Genomic DNA, 23261 nt, shown 5'->3' with positions numbered 1-23261 from the left:
ACATTGGTTTTACTTCAGGTGTTCATAGTGAACATATGCACTGGTTTTACTCCAGATGTTTAAGTTGTCCAGATGCACGCATTTCACTAGAGCTGTTCATAGTAGACATGCTTGCTTCTTCTACTCCAGATGTTCAAACTGGACATGGGCACTCTCTTCACACCTGTTGTTCATAGGAGACACAGTCACTGGTTTTACTCCAGGTGTTTATAGAGGGCATGCCTGCTTCTTCTACTCCAGATGTTCAAACTGGACATGTGCACTGGTTTTTACTCCAGGTGTCCACAGTTGGCATGCACACTGATTATACTCCAGCTGTTAAGACTAGACCTACAGTATAAGCTGCTTTTATTCCAGGTGTTCATAGTGCATATGTGCATTGGTTTTCCTCCAGATGCTAAAGCTTCCCATGTCCATGTGTTTCACTAGAAGTGTTCCTAGTAGACATGCTTGCTATTTTTACTCCAGATATTTAAACTGGACACGTGTGCGGCTTTTACGTCAGTGGTTTTTTGTAGACACGGTCACTGGTTTTACTCTAGGTGTTTATAGTGGGCATGTGTGCTGCTTCTGCTCCCGATGTTCAAAGTGGACACTTGCACTGGTTTCACTCCAGGTGTTCAGCCTGACCAGGACAATGCCATCCTCAGCCCACCTCATGTACTGGTCTCATTCCAGATGTTCAGAGTGGAGATGTGCACAAATCTCACTTCAGATGTACAGGATGTGCATATGTATGGGTATCAATCCAGGTATTCAGTTGACCCATATGCATTTATTGGACTCCAGATGTTCTGACCGGGTATATACAAAGAGCTCACTCCAGATGTTCTGCATCACCATATGCTCTCGTTTCACTCCACAGATTTCATTCCCCAAGGGTATTCATCTAACTCCTGTTGTCTAGACTGGACATATGCACAAATTTCACTCTACGCATGGCATCTTAATCTTGCTTTTGATGTTGACAGAGGGCACCTAGACTGGGTTATCTGTGCCAGTCTCTGTCCTGATGGTCATTTGGCAGAGAACAGTGCCAGGTCTGGCTGAGCTGTTCAGTCTCAGCACAATGCAGAGCTCCGTCTGTCTCTGAGATTAGCAGAGGGGGTCCACTCCATAAACACAGGTCTCATGCCAGATGTTCAGAGTGGACATGCCAGATGCTTCCCATGGACTTCAGTTGTGGTTATGAGTTTTGCACTCCCACCAGATGGTGTTGGTGGACTTGTATTATAATCTTACTCATTGTGGCCACACATCAGATATTCAGAGCAGACGTCTGCAGTGGTCTCAGTCCAGATATCCAGATATTTGTCTATTTGTTTGACTCAATACAGGGCGCTCACTGATTTCACCTCGGCAGTTTAGGTTTGACCCCGTGGCATTGAATAAATCCAGCTGTGCATTTTGCCCCTGTCTAATTCTTGATGTCTCCTAAATTTCCGATCTTGCGTCTTCCTCGGTTATTCTGTAAAACCATTAAAGCCAAATACATGGAGTCTGAAGGCTAAAGGTGCTCACGGCCGCTGTGCCAAAGGGGGGCTTTTGGATGTCTGCTTGAAATCCGTAACGTGGTGTGATGTAAAAGTTCAGCTTGTATCGAGTATGTGCGCTGCGGGAATGATGAGGCACTGTCGGACCGCATTTGTGAGACGAGAGGTTATCTTCGTATCTTGCTAGCCCCGAGTCCTGCGTCTCGCCTGCTCTCCTCTCCTCTCCTGCTTTCGCCGTAGCCCCCCTCCCTCCCGCGAGTCTCCGAAAACATCGCCGCGGCAGAGTGCGCTTTTGCAGAGGGACTACTCCTCACAGCTGCGTCATTTGAACAGAATCGCGCGCCTCGCTCCTCCTCTTTGAATTACTCACTGAGCCTCCAGCTAAAATCCGAGAGACACTCTCTGGGAGTCGGGCCAGTCTGGCGGTCCGTGGCACCTCCGGACTCTCTGACAGAGCCGCGAGTGCGCTGCTGCCCATTTGGACTCGACAACGGACGGGAAATCGGCGGAGTAAAGATCGAAGAAAGAGACTCAGACCTGTGGAGTGCAGAGCCACGAGCTGGCGGGACCTCACGCTGGAAATCTAGAGGGTTCGGACCCCGTATCGTGACCTGTGGAGCGTGGACTTGTCACTTCGGACTTGGGATCCATCAGCACCGAGTTCTCTTTGTGGCTCATTCGAAGGCTTGCTGGCATGGAGCGCTGGGATCTGGTGATTTGAGCTCGGGGCTATAAAGCACACCCCCCACCTCCCCTACACAACCCGCCCCCCACCCCAGATCCTGGAACGGCAGCACACTAACGGGCGCTTTTCTGCACTGAGGCGAGACCACCGTGCAGCTGCGCCGGGATGTTCTCATTGGCGAGGCGAGCCGTAGCGTCTCCGCCGTCGCTGCTGCTGCTGCAAGGCGCTCCAAGAATGAGGGGGGACAGGTGAGCGCTGCGCCTCGGATATCGTGACACCTGCAGCCGCGCCTTGGGATTTCTACTTGATTCTTCTCACTTTTAAGAAGGATGCTGTTGCGAGGCCTCACTTAGTGGATGAGTTTCTAGTGTGCGGGAGTTCGGGGGCTGGTGAGGATGCAGGCGGGCCCGAGAGCGCTGTGTGCGGCCACCGGAGCGTCCCTTTGCTGCCTTTGCCTGCTCTGGCTAATCTACGCTCATTGGTTACGAGAAGGTAACATTTTCTAATCTAGCCGTTAATTATATAGCGCCTTTCATATCTATCCATCTGTTGTACCTTTCCAGAAGTGCGCTTCTGTTTATTGTTTTGTTTTTTCCTATTATTCTATTCATACCTATTATATAGTGCCTTTCATAATGATCTATTATACAACTTATTTCTCTTCCAACGATTATTTATGCATCTGTTATATTTGCGCCTTTCACGTCTAATGATCTGTTCTATACTGCCTTTCATTTCTTGCTTTTATTAATCATTTATATAGTGCCTTTCATCTAGCTATCCTATCTTTTATACAGTCCTTTCCCATCTATCTATCTATCTATCTATCTATCTATCTATCTATCTATCTATCTATCTATCTTTCAGCGTGGGAAAGGTGCTATCTAAATAAAGTGTATTATTATTTATACAGTGCCTTTCATCCATCTATCTATTATACAGCGCCTTTCATTATTTATTTATCGGTCTATATTTGAGCAGGGGAAATGTGCTATTTAAATAAAATGTATTATTATTATTATTATTATTATTATTATTATTATTATTATTATTATTATTATCTATCATATAGCACTTTTCATATCTATCATGTAGCGCCTTTCACATTACTTATTATATAGCGCCTATAGTTTCTTTCTCTCTGTCATACTGTGCCTTTCACATTATCTATCTCTGTTTAGTGCCTTTCACTTTTATCTATGTATCAATCTCTCTATCTGTATTGTGCCTTTCCTAACTATATGTTATACAGCGCCCTTCTTCTATTCTTTAAATCTCTTATATTGTACCTTTCCTTTTACTATCAACTATATTGTATCTTTCACTTCTTTCTATCAGTTATATTGTATCTTTCACTTTTATCGATCTCTTCATATATATTTCTTACATAGTGTCTTCCCTAGCTATGTCACATTGCGTCTTTCATGTCTCTCCAGCTACCCATCTATTATACGGCGTCTTTCACTTCTGTCTATCTGCGATTGTAAATCTTGTGAGTGACAGATGCAGTGTGGTGACCGGAGATGCTGCGTACACGAGCGAGTGTCGCATTCAAACAGTGCACTGTTATCCGTACTCTTTCTGCTCTTCCGAGTCGCAGCTGCTGCAGTGGCCCGGACCCGCCGCTCACACACTGTCCGTCTCAGCTCGTCTCCTCCGCGAGGCCCGTGCGCTCCTTCACAGTCACTCATAAACCGCTCGTGTGTGTGTGTAGAGACTGGACTCGACACGTGCAGCTCGAAATCTTAGCTGTCGTCATATAAAATTCAGGCAAACAGTGATGTGGGCGCTCACTTCCTTCAGACACCTGCACGTGTGCCCCCCCATGCTCGGCTCCCCGAAGTTGTTCCCATGCGCAGCCCGTCAAGCCCTTGCGGCTCTGGAGTCCCATGTGCTCCTCACCGGGTCCTCCCACACACTTGATCCTGGGCATCACTTGCACCCAGTTGTCATAGTGACTCGCACATGCACGTTCTCAGGCACACTCGGTTGTGTACATCACCCTCTCATTTTTTTTTTTTTTTACCACGCTGCCGGGGTCTCGGTTGTGTAAGCACATGTGTGCCCCCTAAGATCCACACTCTGCCGACAGCTTTGCACTTCTCGTTTGGCTGACACGCATCTCCTGAAGCACAACGAGACGCCCAGTCCAAGTCATACAGAGTGGGAGGTATCACTCAGACGCAGGGCACCCCCCCCAACAGTCACAGGCATGTAACAGTTCAGTCCAGCACCCTGTGGCACTGCACCATCACACACACACACACACCAAGCGACATCATGCGTGTGCGGCCTCACACACTCCAAGCGCCATTTGTAGGTTTGTGCACATGGAGTTAAGCGTACAGCTTCTGTAAAATAAACTCGTCAGCCCCTGGGGTCTTCACACTTGTTACTGTTACACAGCATCGACAGTCATGGGGACGCAATTTGACAATTTTTGATATGGGTCAACAGAAAAAGACTCTTTAATGTCAAAGTGAACACAGATCTATGAAAAGGGGTTTATGCTAAGAACTGATTGTATTCAATAATAATATTAATATGATAATATGAGACTGCGGTGGGCTGGCACCCTGCCCGAAGTTTGTTTCCTGCCTTGCACCCTGTGTTGGTGGGATTGGCTCCAGCAGACCCCCGTGATCCTGTAGTTAGGATATAGCAGGTTGGATAATGGATGGATGGATGGATAATATGAGACCCTTTAATATGATAATATGAGACCCCTAAATCGCCACTGCTGTGGCCAACTGGTATTAGAAGCCACTGAATCAGCTCAATGGAGGTCACCTGTCTGAGGTTCCAGTTGATTGTCAGGCCAACTTGTGGTCAGTCAGTATGGTGGTCTAACCTACACAATGAAGACAAAAGAGAACACTCAGAACAACTGCATGAAGTTGGGATGGAGACGAGAAAACCTCCAAGTCACTGAATAACCTTTGCAGTTCCAGTTAAACCAGTCATTTATAAACGGAAAGTATGGCAGCAGAGCTGTAAATCTGGAGAGAGCAGGCGGAGTGAGTGTGGAAGGAGAGGACGAGTGAGGGAGGCCATCAAGAGAAAGAGTGACAAGCTACAGTGGAATGAGACTGGAGAGACTGGGCAGACATCAAACTGTCCAAAAACGGCGTCACTTCCAGTGTCTGCCCACCTGGACCCACATTTTACTGCCCGGATGCCATCTTGGACAGTCTGAATAGGACTCCGGTCTGAGAAGACTCAAATTTGCCATTTGTGTGCACTTTTTTTTTTTGATTTGACTTTTTTTTCATTTATATGGTGTTTGCCCTCAGGTAGAGTGGCAAAGACAAAAAAAAATGCACAGGGCATTCCTACTAGAATTTGACAGAAGGGGACTCTGAAGGAAGAAGGTTTTGTGGTCTGACGAGAGCAGAATTTGTGCCTTTTGGCCCACCGAATAAACACCATGCTTGGTTACTGCACATCATGAAAAACAAAATCATCTCCAGCATGGCAGTGGCAGCGGGGCCTGGAAGGCTTGCTAGGGTAAAAATGAAGGCAGCAAAATGTGGAGGAAAACCTGACAACGTCTGCACCTTCCAGTAAAATGACGACCACAAGTAGAAAAGGCAAAGCTACACAGGAATGGCCTGAAAATGACAACGTGAACGCCCTGAGGTGGCCGAGTCAGAGTCCAGATCTCAACCCAACGGAGACGCTGTGGCTGTTCACTCACCAGCTCCGTGTAACCCGACAGAACTCGAGCAGATTGTGTGAAGAAAGAATGGAGGAAAAGGTCAGCCAGCGTGGAGACGTGCAAAGCTGACTAGAGAGATGTGTGCACACCGACTGAAGGCTGTCATGGCTGCCATCTACTCAGAGCTGACTGCAAGTAACTTATGTCATCGATTCTTTTATGTTTTATATGTTTAACTCACTCGAACCGCTTGGCACAGATCAGTGCGCACTTTGACATTAAAGAGTCTCAAAAATACCAAAAATAAATCAGTTGTGATGCACTGGTGAGCAAGAATAGAAATTAAAAATGTCCAAGGAGGTGAAGACCTTTGAAAAGGCGCCAGGTGTTGAAGCACAAGCCATCCCAGAGTGCACTGCTTTCTACCTCACAACTGGGCAGAACCTGCTCATGTCTCTGTGGCTCACAGTGGGCTGTAGGATTTATTTTCTTACTTTGGTCACCTAACTGATAAGGAGCACAGTGCCAGTCGCTGCTCCTCCTTGGCTGTCAGCGGGTACAGCTGAGACACACACACAAGCGCACAGGTGTCTACGTAAAGGTCTAAATAATTCAACTAATATAAATCCAGCACCCATTTCTATCTTTCCCTGTCTTCCCACTCCATCCAGCTCCTTTTCGAAATTTTCACCAGTCCCGTATGCATTTGTTAACGACCTGCTTGGTAAGAGTAGGCCGAGTACTTGTGTACTACACCCCAATCGCCACCACACTTCTTACATCCTGCCTTCATGCTATAATCCCAACTGTCACAACAATGACAAATACGTCCCTTGAAACTTGTTTTGTGCCAGCCACTTTTAAAATTGCTTCTGTTAAAGTTTGGTCTTGATGCGGACAATCTTAATAATTTTCAGCCCATCGCTCACTTAGCTTTTCTGTCAAATGTTCCAGCGTGTTATAGCCTCCCAGCTTAACAATTACCTTCTAATAATTTGATGGAACCCTTTCAGTCTGGTTTCAGGGCACAGCACAGTTGTGAAACTACTCTGTTATGGGTAACTAATGATTTGCACATAACAGTAGACTCTGGACAAACCAGCATATTAATTCTGTTAGATCCGAGTTCAGGAATTTTCGGACCTGATATTCTACTGTCCAGAATGGAGAACATACTGGGTATCTCTGGCACTGCCCTCCAGTGGTTTAAGTCCAATCTGACTGACAGGCAAAAGTTTGTTAGTCTTTGCAACACCAGATTCAGCTCGGCGCCGGTCACACAATGGGCTCCTCAGGGCTCTGTCCTCAGGCCTTTGCTCTTCTGTGTCTATAGGATTCCCCTTGGCCATATCGTTTGTAGCTATGGACTGGGTTATCATTCATATGCAGATGATACTCAACTCTATTTCAGTGTTAAAAGTGAAACTTCATCGGGCTTTCTCAGCTCACAACTTGCGTCGGGTCAGGTTGGTTAGCATGCACTGGTATAGCGTGTTGCCGCACCCACGACACAACAAAACAGCTTGGGCTCCCGGTTGGCAAGCCCCCTGGCAGACATGCGGTCCAGTCCCACCCTCCGGATATGACCATCTATCTGCTGTAGCCAGGTGTTACGTGGGCGTCCCCTTGGCCTGGTCCTCAACAAAGAGTATCTTGCAAGCCGGATCACCCTTGGGGAATCGCACCACATGGCCGTAGTGCCGTAACTGATGCTCCCTCACAATGCAGGTCATGTGCGTCATTTGGGACTCCATGAGCAACACAAAGTCAAACCAGTGGTGATTGTTCAAAGAGACACAGTGCAGAAGGAGCCCAGTCTTCGTCTCAGGTCACTGGATAGCGTCCATGTCTCACAACCATATAGCAAGACAGGAAGCACCAGGACTCTAAAGACTTGGACCTTCGTCCTTTTGTATAGATATTGGGAGCGCCACACACCCCTTTCCAGTGACCTCATGACCGCCCATGCTCTCCCAATCTGTCTACTGACTTCATAGGAGGAGACACCAGAGACATGAATGTCACTGCCGAGGTGAGTAAACCTCTCAATGAAGTCATCCCAGAAAGGGGTCTCTCTTTGAAGTGCCTTTCCCGAGGTTTCTTCCATTTTTTCCCTACAAGGGTTTTTTGGGAGTTTTTTCCTTGTCTTCTTAGAGAGTCAAGGCTGGGGGGCTGTCAAGAGGCAGGGCCCGTTAAAGCCCATTGCGGCACTTCTTGTGTGATTCTGGGCTATACAAAAATAAATTGTATGTATTGTATTGTATTGTCGACACTCTCTCCGCAGACAGACACACTGCTGATGGCCGTGCCCAGGAGGTCATTAAAGGCCTGGATCTCTGGTTTTGATCAGGACACTCACAAGCCCAGACACTCAGACTTCTCACTCAGTCTCTCGAGAGCCCTGATCAGAGCCTCCATTGACTCCACGAACATCATTGGCAAAGTCAAGAATCGTGAATTTCTCTTCAACAGCAGATGCCCACAGCTGCTGGAATGTGGAACCTTTTGCCTCTGCGAGATTAAAACCTGGATGGAGCAAATCTTTTTAAAATTAAATTGTAACAAAACTGAACTCCTGCAAATTGGCACTAAAGCGTAACCTAAGAAAATGAGCTCCTTCTCAGTCACTCTTGACGGTGATCCCCTCAGACCTTCTTCTGATTCAAGGAGTCTTGGTGTCATTTTTGATTCCTCCCTATCATATTCCACCCACATAAACCACTTTAAGAAACTTTTCTACGTTCACCTCCATAATAGATCCCGTTTTCTCTCATTCGTCTCCTTTTCTAATGCTGAGAAAATTTGCATACTTTTATCACATCTCGCATCAATTATTGTTACTCCCTACTGGCAGGTATCGCTTCAAATCTTAGTTCACAGCTCCAGTTGATTCAAAACTCTGCTGCCAAGTTCTAACGTGAACTAGCAACAGCAAGTACATAACACCGATTCTGCTTCACCTCCATTGGCTCCCTGTGTCTTACAGAACTGAGTATAAAATTCTGTTATTAACCTGCAAAGCTTTAAATGGCCTTGCACCGGACTGCATCAGTGACCTACTCCATCACTATGCTCCTGTTCACTCACTAAGGTCCTCTGATTCTGTGCCCCATACTGACCTGCACTCTATGGGTGACAGGACAGGACCTTTAGCTGTATGGCACCCAGACTTTGGAATGACCTCCCTAAATTAATGAGATCAGCCGACTCCATTCATTCTTTTTAAAATCAACTTAAAGCTCATCTGTTAAGGAAGGCTTTTAACTTAACCTGACATTTTGCCTCCTCTTTCAGAATTCCTCTCTGTCCAGGTATACTGTACTCGGTATAATTTGTGTGTGTGTGTGTGTTATATGACAAATGATGTTATTTGCTAGGCTTTCTTTTATTATTGAATTTAGTATTTTACTCTGGTTTATTGTCTATTATTCTATTTAATGCCTTCGTATATCCTGTATCTATCTGTTTATTTGTACCCTGCTGTTTCAATAAGTGCCGTCAGTATTGTCATTATTATTACTTCGCTGTGATTAGATACACTTGTACTGGGCCTTCACTTCACAGACAGACATCTGTTTTTCATTCTAAAGTGGCACAGTGGCACAGCGGTGCACATTGATGGTCAAGTTCAAGGGATCTGCATTGGCAATTGGAAAGTTGACGGTTCGAATCCCGTAAATGCCAAAAGGGACTCTGCTCTGTTGGGACTTTGAGTAAGGCCCTCAACCTGCAATTGCTGAGCGCTTTGAGTAGTGAGAAAAGCACTATATAAATGCAAAGAATTATTATTATTATTAAATCATCAGTGCTGATACTACAGCAGGTCAAGGCACTATATACATAAAACTGGATGTCTCAGGGGGTCCGAGGCCTGGTGAATAATAACGAGTGGGCAATGACTTTCTGAGGGAATTATGTTAGGTGCTGCAAACTTTAAGACTGAGAGCCAGTGTGATATAAAGGCGCTATATGCAGTGTATCTAACATTATACAGTACTGGATGCCTGAAGAAGTTAGACACCTAAACACTAATGAACATTGGGCAACAACTTACTGGGGAGAAGCAATCAATGGAAAGAGAGAAGGCGCTGACAGCCACAGGGCTGCAAGTAGGGGAAATGTAAAGGCGCTATACTATCTATCTATCTATCTATCTATCTATCTATCTATCTATCTATCTATCTATCTATCTATCTATCTATCTATCTATCTATCTATCTATCTATCTATCTATCTATCTATCTATATGTTTAGCATTATATGATATTGGAAGGCTCAGGGGTTCAGAGACCTGAACAATAACAACCGGCGGGCATTTAGGAAATGTGGTCAGGTGCTGCAGCACAAATGAAAGCAAGTGTAATGTAAAGGCGCTATACATGTTACATTATATAGCATTCAAAGTCTCAAGTGTTCAGGGACTTGAAGAATAATGGTCAATGTAGGCAATGGCGTTTTGAGAAAATGCGGTCAGGTGCTGCAAGTTGCTTTTTAGAGACACCATAAGTCAAGGTGGGAACTCAGTGAGAGTATGCTAAGGCGTGGACCCTAACTCTGGAGTAGGGGGACCATCCCAAAGCTGAGCACACACACACACACTACAAATGTCTTAAGTTTGAATGGCAGGATATGCAGCCTTTATTTTGGTGGGTCCACTCCTAGCGTGACCACCAAGATGGTGACATGTAGTCTGAAGCCTTCACAATCCTAATGATTTGAAAGTGTGAGGTGGCCTATGTAAGCCTCAAAGGTTAAAAAACTGACATTTTAACTTATTAATTATGACTGTGACTACTGGCAGACTAACTGCAAAGGCTGACACCCCAAAACTGTGACTAATACTTTCAATGTGAGACCACCCCTCTGACCAAAGCCTTTTTCCTCCTTATTCGTAAAGGCAGACAAAGCTGAAACCACATCTCCGACGGAGACCCCAATGTTTTTGCAGTGACAGGTAGTCAATCTGAGACCCCCATTCACTAATTATGAAAGGTAGAATGCCTCTCTGTTATTTAGATGTGTCCTCTCCTTCCGGACTAAGACCTCTTGATGTTGAGGACAAGACCCTAAATATTAACTGGGTCCCTCAAACATGGACTTTGCTATCTTTAAGGCTAAGACCCCACATACTGTATGTTATGGAAGGACTGTCTCCATGTCAGACCACCTCTCTGTCTGAGATCTAAATCCTCTAATCCTCAAAGACAGACAAAGCTAAGAGATCCCAATCTTTTAATCCCAACAGGCGGACCAAGTAGACAGAGACCCCCATTCTCTAAGAATGAAAGGCAGAAGGCCTCCCCTATATAGCTCCTTACAGACTAAGAGCTCTTAATAATAAGGAAAACACCCTAAATATTTCATTTTAAGAGGGAGTGTATGAAAACATCGAAGGTAAGGTGGTCTCTAAAACATGGAGTTTCTGCATTGTAAGTTTTGGACCCCATATCTGTTATAGGAAAACTGTTTCAATGCGAGACCAGCTCTCTGACCGGGACCCCGATCCTCTAATTCTAAAAGGTGGACAAGACTTCAGAAGCTCTCAGATTAAGACCCCCAGTTTGTAACTGTCCATTACCTAGAGTGGTCTGCTCCTATCTTCTTCTTTGAATCTTGAGGTTGAGACTCTAACTGAATTGTAAAAAGTTATCTATTTCAGCCGTACGGATCAGGTGGTCTTTATGACGGGGCCACAGCTGTAGCCATAATGCCGAGTCAGTGACTGGAATACAAATCCTGATAAATGGCTTATATGGGCAGCTCCTGTCTTAGCATTGAGACTCTTTTACCATGGGATGCATCTCTGTGCAGATTCAATATGGAGACTAATGGCGAGGGACTAGATGTGTCAGCCTTACTGCTAGGTCTCTGAGGGTCCTGGTACACCCACAGTCCATTAAAAGCAGATGCCTACTGTCTGTTCTTATTTGGTGCAAATACAGAGGGGAGCAGCCATGTTTACTCCTAGAAAATAACAAGAGAAAATAACTGATAAAGGTCAAAACTTTACCACCGTGACTACAGACATGCCACGTCTCCACAAGAGCACAGGGAAAGCTGTACGGCCAACCCAAACAAAATATCACAAAAGTGTGGATAATTCTGAACTTGCCCTCATAAACAGCACTACTACACAGAGTTTTTACTTTGTTGTTTGAAAAAGTCGAATGCTGACACGTCTAATGCATCCACCTTTATACTGGCACTCCACTGACACTAATTGGGCAACCCCACAGGCCACATTCCTTCATTGCACATTGCAAGTGCGGCACCTGGAGGAGAAACACCACAGCAATGAAAAAAAGCAAATAAAAGTGTGAATTAGTGTAGGTCACTCAAATTCAGGGTATCCATAAGAAATGTGAGGATATACTTTAGGAGGTAGAAGTACATAATAAACAAGAGCAACTGCATCATATCTCTCTATTTTATAAAAAAATTCTGGGATAAGACGAGACTTTAGCCATGAGATTTTGTGAGTCCCGCTCTCCTCTAAACCATTTTCAACCAGACGCCCACAGTCCTCTCACCTCTCACTCGTGTGAATGCTTTTGTCAGACACAGTTCCTGCACTCTCACCTCTTACAAATTTTGACGTTTTCTTCACTTTAAGTTCCCAATTAAAGAAGACGTATTGTGTCCAAATCTTATTGAAGAATTTCATCACGAAGGGTTATCAACCAAAGAAATGAGTACACGGGCAACCCTAGCACCGAGAAACGATAAAGTCAAACGAATTAATACAAAAAATGTCAGTCGGTTACACAGCAAACTGGTTAAATGCGCATCAATAGACTACGCAGAAACAGCTGGTGGTGATGGTGTGGAAGATGAAAACATCAACTTAGAATATCCCGAAAAATACCTAAAACCATTAACAACATCCACACGAATGACTGTAGAAAGAAGGATGTACCCAAGAACAGTAATGTAGTACATCTTCAGGGGATAACATCAGACAACGAAGGAGATCTTGATATGCCATTCATATTAAAATGTTAACAGTTTCCCGTTAGAATTCCTTTGGCAAAGACAATTAACAAATCACAGGGACAGACATTTGAAAAAGTCGGTTTATTTACTAGAGACAAAAAACGATATTCACTCACGGGCAGTTATACGTCGCGTCGTCACAATGAAAGTCCAAACACAGAATCAAAATTCAATGCAACATTGATGAAAATTGAATTAAAAAATAGATTTTACAGTAAAGTTTTATAGTAAAAGTGTAAGATTATAAAGTATTGCTTGTTAATTTCAAAGCCAAACAAAACAAAATCGTATTACGCAATGAATAACTCTAACACAACATGAAACATAATTTACTTTCAAATTATTACGTTTTACTATTTATTTTTTAATATGGTTAATTACTCGCTGTAATGTAAAATAGTTGCATTGTGCATATATTACAATTCCCATGAAAATAACAACCTGTTTAAATTGTACATCCGCATTCCCATAAGCGAGCGGCAGAACCGCAAAGAGGCTAGCATGTAGCGCAGGCCCAGGGGTTGGCGAGCCAAGCAAGCAGGGGGCAAAGCCCCTAGTATTTGAAATATTAAAATGTGTGCTTCAATGTAAATGTTTATAAAGTCTAAATATTCTCATTTGTAATAGAAATCTGTCATTTTTCACTCTCTGACAGATATCCCCGTATGGTGTAATAAGACCAAAGGAGACAGTGAGAGTGTTGGGTACCCGAGGGTAAAGCCCATGTAACTGAAAAAAGGTTAGATCAAAATATTGTGCACAAAAAATGGAAAATTTGAGTCTTCTCAGACCAGAGTCCTATTCAGACTGTCCAAGATGGAGTTTCTTCCGGTCATATGGCAGTCAGGCCAGAAAAGGCGGGTGGACACTGGAAATGACATCGTTTTAGGAGAGCTGTCAGTCTGCTAATCTGCAGAGGAAGGAAAAGAGAGAGTGTTATCACAAAGCACCACCCCCTAGATTGGTTGAGAATTACTATAACCTGAGCCCATTAACTGTCTCCCATGCACACGTATGTGACAGTACCCCACCTTAGCCTAGACCTGTGAAGTCGGGCGATCCAACATATGAGGTCAAGGACATGAGAAAGAGCATCAGCATTAGCATGGAAAGTAATCCAGTGATGTAGTCTTTGAACCGATAAGGCAATAGGTCCAATAATTACCCAGTGACACCGGGATTCAACTTCTTATGAAGAGCCTTCCACTGTAAAGATGCATGGTCCATCACTAGAGTGAATTCATGACCCAAGGGGTAGCACCTCAGCTGGTTAATAGCCCTTTTAATTGGAAGGGCCTCTGTCTCCATCACTGCATACCTGGTCTCATAAACAGTAGTTTCCAGCTCAGATATATAATGGGATGTTCAACGCTATAGACGCTTTGGCTCATCAGGGCTCCCACATCTGTGTTTGAAGAATCCATCTGAAAAATAAAATGTAAGGGAAAATCAGGCATAATTAATACAAGTACTGACATGAGGGTCTGTTTTAGGTCACAGAATGCGGCATCTGACTTTTCATCCCACACCCTTTAAATTTGTCAAGAGCACTACCCACTCAGAGAAGCAAGGGAAAAACCGGTGATGATATCCCACTAACCCCAAGAAAGCTTGGACCTGCCACTTGGTTTAAGATGGGCTCAGTTCTTAATGGCATCAACTTTGACGAACTGTGGTCACATGGTACCTCTGCCGACCAAGTAGCCTAAATATTTAGCTTCAGTCAACCCAAAAAAAAAACACTTTTTAGGGTTGCTCCTAAGTTCTGTTTCACCTAGTGTGAGAAGCACAGTACAAACCTGCCACACTTGATCCTCCCATGTGCCAGAATAAATGACGACGTCATCTAAGTAGGTGGCATTATAGGAATTGTGAGGACATGGCGTTCTATCCAGCAGACTTTGGAAGGTCACAGGCACCCTGTGCAAACCAAATGGGAGGACCCAGTACTGCCAAAGGCCACTAGGACTACTGAATGCAGCCTTTTCCTTTGCGGATTCCATTAAAGGAATTTGCCAGTACCCTTTTGTCATGTCAGGCGTGGTTAAATACTGAGTCTTAACAAGCTGATTGAGGAGGTTATTCACTTGTGGCATCAAGTAAGCATCGAACTATGAAATTTGATTTAGCCAGTGAAAGTCACTGCAAAAGCACCAACTTCCATCTTGTTTTGGGACTAGTACAATGGGGCTGGACCAGGGACTAAAACTCTCCTCTATGACACCAAGATCCAGCATCCGTCTGATCTCAAGTTCTAATTACATTTGTTTGGCTTGCAAGAGGTAGTAAGGGCGTTCTCCAACTCTGACCTCAGGCTGTGTAATGAAGTCGTGGGCAATTGGGGAAGTTCTTCCAGACCACTTATCCACCACTTCCAGGACAGACACGATGTCTGCTTTGAGCACCTGTTGTTGTTTGAGTGTCAAATTCAAGCCGAGGTTAAGGGTTTTAGACCGAGTGAAGATGAAGCAAGGTTGTTCTGAGTAGGTCTCTGGCTCCATTTCCTTCCATGGTTTCAATAAATTCACGTGGTATACACACTTCGCTAGTCGACAATTTGGTTGTTTAACCAACTAGTTTACCAAACTCTACCTCTGCTTAATTTCATAAGGGCCTTGCCAATAAGCCAGTAATTTTGAATGGGAAACAGGAACAAGAACCATGACACAATCTCCATGTTGGAATTCACAGAGAGATGTTCCATGTGCAAGCCTGTGCTGATTGCGAACACTCAATATTTTCTTTTAAAAATGTCTAATCTTAGCAAATCTAATGCATAATTAAACAATACATTTTAAAATATTGGTGGAAGGCAATACCTCTTCTTCCCAACCATCTTTCAATATATCCAATAATCCCCAGGGTTGTCGTCCATAAAATAATTCAAATGGGGAGAAGCCTGTGGGGGCTTAAGGAACCTCCCGATAGGCAAACAACAAGAGGGGGCATAAGAGGGGATCCCAATTCCTTCCGTTCTCACTGACCACCTTGCACAGCATTTTTTTGAGCACCTGATTAAACCGCTTTACTAAACCATCAGTTTGAGGATGATACACTGAGGCTTTTAGATGAGTAATCCTGAGTAACTTGGCTACTGCCTTGAACGTATCCATTGGTCCATTAAGACTTTGTTAGGGATGCCAACACACACAAAGACCCCAACAAGTTTCTGTGCGATAATTTTAGAATTGGCCAGTCTCATGGGAATAGCTTCAGGATAATGTGTAGTGTAATCCACAATCACAACAATGTATTTATGACCACATGCAGAGGGTTCAAGAGGTCCTATAATATAAACCCCTATGTGCTTAAAGGGAATATCAATAACTGATGTGGGAGCTGGAGGAGCGCGGTCCTTTTGAGAATTCTGACACTCTGCGCAGGTAACGCAAAGGCAATAGACTTCCTCATTAATTCTGAGCCAAAACAAATGGAATGTAATCCCCTGTCACGTCTTCTCAGTTCCCAAGTGGGTACCTAGGAGATGGGTATGTGCCAGTTTGTAAACCTGCAACTGGTAAGTCTACAGAACTAACAACAATGATCTCACCTCTCCCTCATGCTAAGCTACACAATATGACAATTATTATTAATAACAAAGTGTGGCCCCCGGGCATGGAATAATTTGTATATTGTCCATCAATCAGAACAACCTTATTCATTGCAAAATTGAGGGAATCATCATTCCACTGTTCTCTTTTAAATGATGTCGGCATTTGCCTAAATTGAAAGTGTAGTTCCGAGAGAGGATCTCAGATGACCTCATGGGGTGCAGCAATGCTCCTCGATCTTTCGTCTCCGTAGAAACATCCAAGCGTGATTGCATTGTGCTGTCCGCATCCCGCTGAGTAGTCACATTACCTTACTTGGAAGCCAGCGGATAACACAGTGTGGAGACAGTTTGAGATGGGTTATCATCATCAATAATGAGGCCCAATATTTTAGCAAAGGTGATATGTGTCTTTCCGCTTTTGCTTTGTGGCCAATCCCACCCCAAGATTACTTGGAAAGGGGGGGCTGCACATGACAGCCACCTTGATCTTATGAGTCAACCCTTGATATATGATAATACATATGGCAGACCTATACCAGCGAGTTTTCCCCATGGATACAGGTTAAATTGGTCAATCTGGATTCCCACTGTTGCGAAACTACATAATGGCGGGCTACAATGAAGATGTTGCTGCTGGAGTCTATAAGTGCTCTAATATTATGCCCATTATCAACTACCCTCTCGTTGTAGAGAAGGAACAGAGGGTTGGATGTGCAACAGTACCTCTCTCCTTGCATTCAACTGTAGTTGATCAGTTCACCAAAGTGAAGGTACTGTAGTTGAGGATGGTGTGGCCAAGCTCCCCACTCTTGTAGTGGAGGAGCACTGTGCTTCTCTGTAATTTTGACCGAAGACTCCATGCTGCGATGGGTAGGCTCTGGAGTAGCGACACGTCCTATCTGGGACTTATGCCAATCAGAAGACTGTTCAGCACGCTCGTCTTGTGAGGATACACTCTGTCACTTGAGGGTTGCTATCAAGGATACCATGGAATTAAATTGTTGTCTCTGGACTGGCTGGGTGATGTAGTCAGGGAGGGTATTCATTAAGTAGTCACAAACGATCAGCTCTGTAATGGCTTTGGAGCCAATTTTCTCTAACTTCAGCCACCGCCTGACTCTTCCCCACAAATCAAAGGCCTGCAAGTGAGCTGGCCAATCAGGGTCAAATTTCCACTCACAACATGTTCTTGCCTGCTCGCCAAGGCTGACTCTGTACCTGAGTAGCACCTTGGCTTTTAGTTGCTTGTAATTACCTGGGATGGAACTATCTGTCACTCCTTTTGGTGAGTGACTCGAGCTCGGTTACATAACTCTGATTCAGTGAGCTGAGTCTGTTGTTCTCCCACCTGGACTTTGGGTACTTGTAGATCACTAGCCATGGACTGGAGGACAGCTGTTATGTCCTGCTTTTTCATCATTTCTCACAGTAAATCCTGCAGACTACGCCACTGTAATAAGACTAAAGGAGACAGTGAGAGTGTGGGGTAACTGTGGGCAAACTCTGTACAGTTGAAACTAGGTTAGATCAAAATAAAGTGTGTGAAAACACAAAATTCAAGTGTTCTAAGACTGGAGTCCTATTCAGACCACCCAAAATGGTGGTTCTTCCAGTCATATTGCTGCTGGGCAGGCAGAGGCGGGTCCAAGTGGATGGACACTAGAAGTGGCATCGTTGGAGGAGAGCTTTAAGTTTTCCAGTCTGCAGAGGCAGGAAAACAGAAAGTGCTATCACACAGTGCCATCACCTAGATTGGCAGAGAAGTACCATCACCTGAGCCCTTCAACTGTCTCCCGTGCACACGCATGTGACAAGGGCCAGATCCCTAGGAAAGGATCAAAAATCAAACATAACATCATATCCATAGTAACTGACCTTGAAATAGTTTAAAACAACATCCCACATGCTTATGTTTGAAATTTGTAATTTTTAACCATCTGGGAGTGGCTCAAGTCCTTCTGATCATTTTTGCTGAAGACACCCACTGGTGTACTTTTTACCGTAAGGGTGTAATCTCTTGCACAAAGTTTGATTCAAAATGGCCTAAGGGTGAGTGTTTAGGGTGTAGAGGGACAAAAATAGGGAGGAATACCCTAAAAGCTTGACATTTTGCATAACTAGACATCAAGACAAATCAAACAGTTTATCATATGTGGGGGGGGTTCACATACTGCTATGTCAAAAAAATGCTGAATTTCAAAGGGTTCACAAGTAATTTGTATGAACACAGTAATTCTTAAACTTCCCAAACTTCCCAACATGCACAAATTTTTTTAAGGACTCATCTGCCATCTCGGATAGAGACTGGACCTCAGTGCTGACTTTCTATGCCTTTGCACAGATTGCTCCATATGCTGCACACAGGACAAACAAATATGGTGTCAAAAATGACTAAAGATTATTTAACGTTCAATACAAAAAAGTAAAGGTAAATCAACAGAGTGGATATCGGAGGAGATGATCTCTGAAACTGGGACCCCAATTCTTTCTAATCAACTCCAGCAGTGAGATTGGCCTTCTGCTTCTCTGACTGTAAATGGGCATCTCTTACTTTGGGACCCCAATTCTATACTAATAGGGGGCAACCTCAGAACTGGGATGGCCTCTGAGATTGCAGCTCCTCATTATGTAATGGGTTCAGCACTGACATGGCATTCTCATTAAGCCACTGTCACATTAGGTGACTTCTAGATAGTTGCGAGGCATGTCAGATTTGCCGACCGGGTTGCTTATCTCAATGCCAGACCGGGTCAACTTATGCAACTGAAAACTGCTGGCCATGTCACACTTACTGACTGCGTAATGACGACCTTCCAGCTAAGTTGTACTCACCCATTTTTGTAGCAGCCAATAGAGTAGCGTGCTGCCTGACAGGGCTGGTGCTGTATGAAGGGTTAACAGGTACCGTGAGTGGCCCCTTGTTTCGTTAAGCCATTCTGTCATTTTATGTAAAACAGACGAGCTTTCTGTCCATTTGTGAGGTCCAAAAGTCCACACTCCTCAATCCTCGTCGCTACATTCTGTGCACTTGCAGATGAACATTCATTGGTTGTCAGCTCTCATGCACACAGAGCCCACCACTATGACAAAAGATAGGATTGATTATGTCAGAGCGAGTTAAGGACTAATTGGAGTGAGTCGCTGGGCATTTCACATTAGGAGACTGGATTACAGGAACGTGCTGCCGACTGCCTCCGACTCACTAAGATTATGTAAATGACAGCTACAAATGCAAATCGATGGAAAGCTCAAGCAATGTGACAAGGCCTCAAGAGCCTCAAAACTGAGAAGGTCTCTGAACGGGTTGGCTGAGGCTGATTACATTATCAATGGAAGCATCAAAGTGTTTCAGGATCTTCACAAACCACCTGAATGTTCAGATGGAGACCCTGACTTTCAAATTCTGTCAGTCTTAGTGCTGTGGCCAGGGGTCCTGATTCTTTACTTAAGAAAGGCAGCTTATGCTAGCCTCCTTAGTGAGCCTGTCTCTGAGGCCGAGACCCCAGAGTGCCTAGGAAAAGAGCGCTATCGAGCACAGGAGACCTGGCAGATTGCTTTTTCTGACTCCTGTGGGACACAGAGCTGATCATCTATTCTGAGCACCGCAGGTTCAGGCCAAGCAGTAAGGGAAATGATTTTCATCTCCTTAATAAATCAAAGTGATGGAGTGACTGACCTGCTCCCTCACCCTGAGGCAGAGGCTTAAAAGACTGCCGGGTGGAAAGAATCAATTGGCTTTTTTTTTTCTTATTTTTTTTTTTTTATTTGTGTGGGCAATAAATGATGTCTCAGACTCGGGATAATTATCCGTTTATTAACTTGGGGTCTTCTTTTGATTGGTGTATGAGGTGAAACGAAACTGGCAGCCGCAGGAGACTGAAACTGCCCTGAAGGATGGTCTACAGGAGATGAAAGAGCAGTCTCCAGTGCCGTTTCTCTGGTGCCACTCGGGCGGCCTCCTCCACAGAGCAGGTAGCCTTGTGAAATTAGTCTGTGCCAAGCTCTGTCTAAATGATGGCCCCACAGAAGAAAGACATTATGGATTTGCCAGAAAGTCACTGGCCTCCATTTGCCTTGCTGTTTCCCATTGACACCATTTTGGGTCCCAGACCTGAAGTGGACTGGATGGTGACCAGTGTGACCAGTCACAAGCCATCTGGATGACTCACTGTTACCCCTTTTCAAGAAAGATGATTATGTAGGCAATGGTTAGAGATGCAATTTTTTAATCACAAAATCAAAGTTCACTGACAACTTGGCCTCATCACTGACATGCAGGTGATGACTCTCGGGACCCACATGGAGCCTGGCTGCTTCAGCCCTGCAATGGACACCCATCATGGTGAAGATGAAATGCGCAGGCAGGCTGAGAGCTTTTCTGCAGGAATAAAAGCTGCCGTTCCCATAGCAACCAGGTTGTTTTGGGCAACTGTGGCGGCGTACAAGCCCCTCATTAGTATCCGTTCTGGTGACGAGAGAAACTCGCTCTCGATTTACCAAGGAGAGTCAAGAGCCTCTTCACAGGGTCCGAGTGGCCAACACGAGGGGCTCGTTTCTCTTTCCTCTTGGCATCTCTCAGCTGAACAATTGCATGTGGGTATAGCCTGCATTACACCCTGGGCGGGCGCGGACACAGAGGAACAAGAAGCAAAATCTGGAAATGGGTGGGTGGGGGCACATTGAGGTATCTGGACAAATTTAGAAAAAAACAAACATTTGTGTGTGAGCGCCAGGGGGTCCGAAGGGCTGAGAGTCAGACATGCTGATTTGCTTTGATAGGACATTTCTCCACCACTAAATGTCCCTAAATGACATTTTTAATAGGACACACGCGCAGCTGGTAATGTCCCCTAATGATATTTTAAATGAGACAGTAGATAAAAGCCATTTAGTGGGTCATGAGAGCGTCCTGCACATCCTGTTGCTGCATAGGGTACTGCATCCCACTATAGATAGATGAAAGGCACGATAGATAGATAGATAGATAGATAGATAGATAGATAGATAGATAGATAGATAGATAGATAGATAGATAGATAGATAGATAGATAGATAGATAGTGTGAAAGACACTATATAATAGATAGATAGATAGATAGATAGATAGATAGATAGATAGATAGTGTGAAAGGCACTATATAATAGATAGATAGATAGATAGATAGATAGATAGATAGATAGATAGATAAGAAATGCACTATATAATAGATAGATAGATAGATAGATAGATAGATAGATAGATAGATAGATAGATAAATAGTGTGAAAGACACTATATAATAGATAGATAGATAGATAGATAGATAGATAGATAGATAGATAGATAGATAGATAGATAGATAGATAGTGTGAAAGACACTATATAATAGATAGATAGATAGATAGATAGATAGATAGATAGTGTGAAAGACATATATAGATAGATAGATAGATAGATAGATAGATAGATAGATAGATAGATAGATAGATAGATAGATAGATAGATAGATAGATAGATAGTGTGAAAGACACTATATAATAGATAGATAGATAGATAGATAGATAGATAGATAGATAGATAGATAGATAGATAGATAGATAGATAGTGTCACACACGTGCGCATGGGAATCAGCTGAAGGGCCTAAACACTAGTAACTCTACGCCAGGCCAAGGGGTGGCGGAGTGTACTGACTATCTCTCTCAGTCCCTTGCAGACCTTTTCCGGGAAATCCCGCCTGTTGCCGGCCCCAAGGATGACGTCACTTCCGGCCACAAGGACACCACTCCCAGTTCTGGCATAGATGACGTCATTTCCCTTCCAGCCTTTTAAAACTGCCATCTTGCCTCAGTACAGGCAGTTCTGTTCTGGACTCTGAACTAAGCACATTGTGCTATTTAAACTTACTTTTTGCAGCCGATTCAATTATACGGGTGGCTGCCCCAAATCTTTATGATGTCTCCGACTCATTCTTATTACAATATATACATAGATAGACAAACAGATAACAGACAATTGCACAAGAAATAAACATTTACTAAAAATATTAGTCCACCACTACTCCCTCCGACTCCACGCATTAAAAAAAAATAATTAGCTAAGATAATTTTTTCATGAAATAAGCAGTTAATTAGAGGGAGGTCAGTGGAATGATGAGGATGCAGGGAGTAGAGTTGGCAAAGGTGGAGGAGTTTAAATACTTGGGATTAACAGTACAGAGGGATTGTGGAAGAGAAGTGAAGAAGAGTGCAGGCAGGGTGGAGTGGGTGGAGAAGAGTGTCAGGAGTGATTTGTGACTTACGGTTATCAGTAAGAGTGAAAGGGAAGGTCAACAGGCCAGTAGTGAGACCAGTTATGTTATATGGGTTGGAGACGGTGGCACTGACCAGAAAGCAAGAGACAGAGCTGGAGGTGGCAGAGTTAAAGATGCTAAGAGATGCATTGGGTGTGATGAGGATGGACAGGATTAGAAATGAGGACATTAGAGGGTCAGCTCAGAGAGACAAGATTTTGTTGGCTTGGACGTGTGCAGAGGAGAGATGCTGGGTATATTGGGATAAGGATGCTAAGAATAGAGCTGCCAGGTAAGAGGAAAAGAGGAAGGCCTAAGAGAAGGTTTATGGATGTGGTGAGAGAAGACATGCAGGTGATGGGTGTGACAGAACAAGATGGCGAGGACAGAAAGATATGGAAGAAGATGATCTGCTGTGGCAACCCCTAACAGGAGCAGCTGAAAGAAGTACACACTCCCTCAGTACACACCTCCACAAATAAATCTGAATAATCGTTTGAGATAATACAAACAATCCATCCATCCAATATATTATTTTTAACACAATCATTTTATTCAATCAGATTAACAAAAACAAGAATCCACAATGTTCACTTATAATTCCATAGAAA

At 44.0% G+C, this 23261-nt stretch overlaps 1 protein-coding gene across 2 annotated transcripts in view; it reads left to right on the top strand.

Annotated features, from left to right (window-relative positions):
* The first annotated feature begins 1416 nt into the window (after positions 1–1416).
* The window catches only part of LOC120526234 (chemokine-like protein TAFA-5), an 87267-nt gene continuing 65422 nt past the window's right edge, over positions 1417–23261 (top strand). Inside the window, exon 1 of one of the 2 annotated variants that reach the window (XM_039749293.1) lies at positions 1417–2670. In XM_039749293.1, coding sequence (XP_039605227.1) covers positions 2574–2670 — 97 coding nt within the window. In that variant the 5' untranslated portion in view covers positions 1417–2573. The remainder of the gene's footprint in view (positions 2671–23261) is intronic. The other variant, XM_039749292.1, reaches the window with a different exon arrangement.

The sequence above is a fragment of the Polypterus senegalus genome, chromosome 3 (genome assembly GCF_016835505.1).
Source record: "Polypterus senegalus isolate Bchr_013 chromosome 3, ASM1683550v1, whole genome shotgun sequence".
In the NCBI taxonomy this organism is placed as follows: domain Eukaryota; kingdom Metazoa; phylum Chordata; class Cladistia; order Polypteriformes; family Polypteridae; genus Polypterus; species Polypterus senegalus.
The sequence above is the reverse complement of the archived record's forward strand: the minus strand, read 5'-3'. Positions and strand labels throughout refer to the sequence as shown.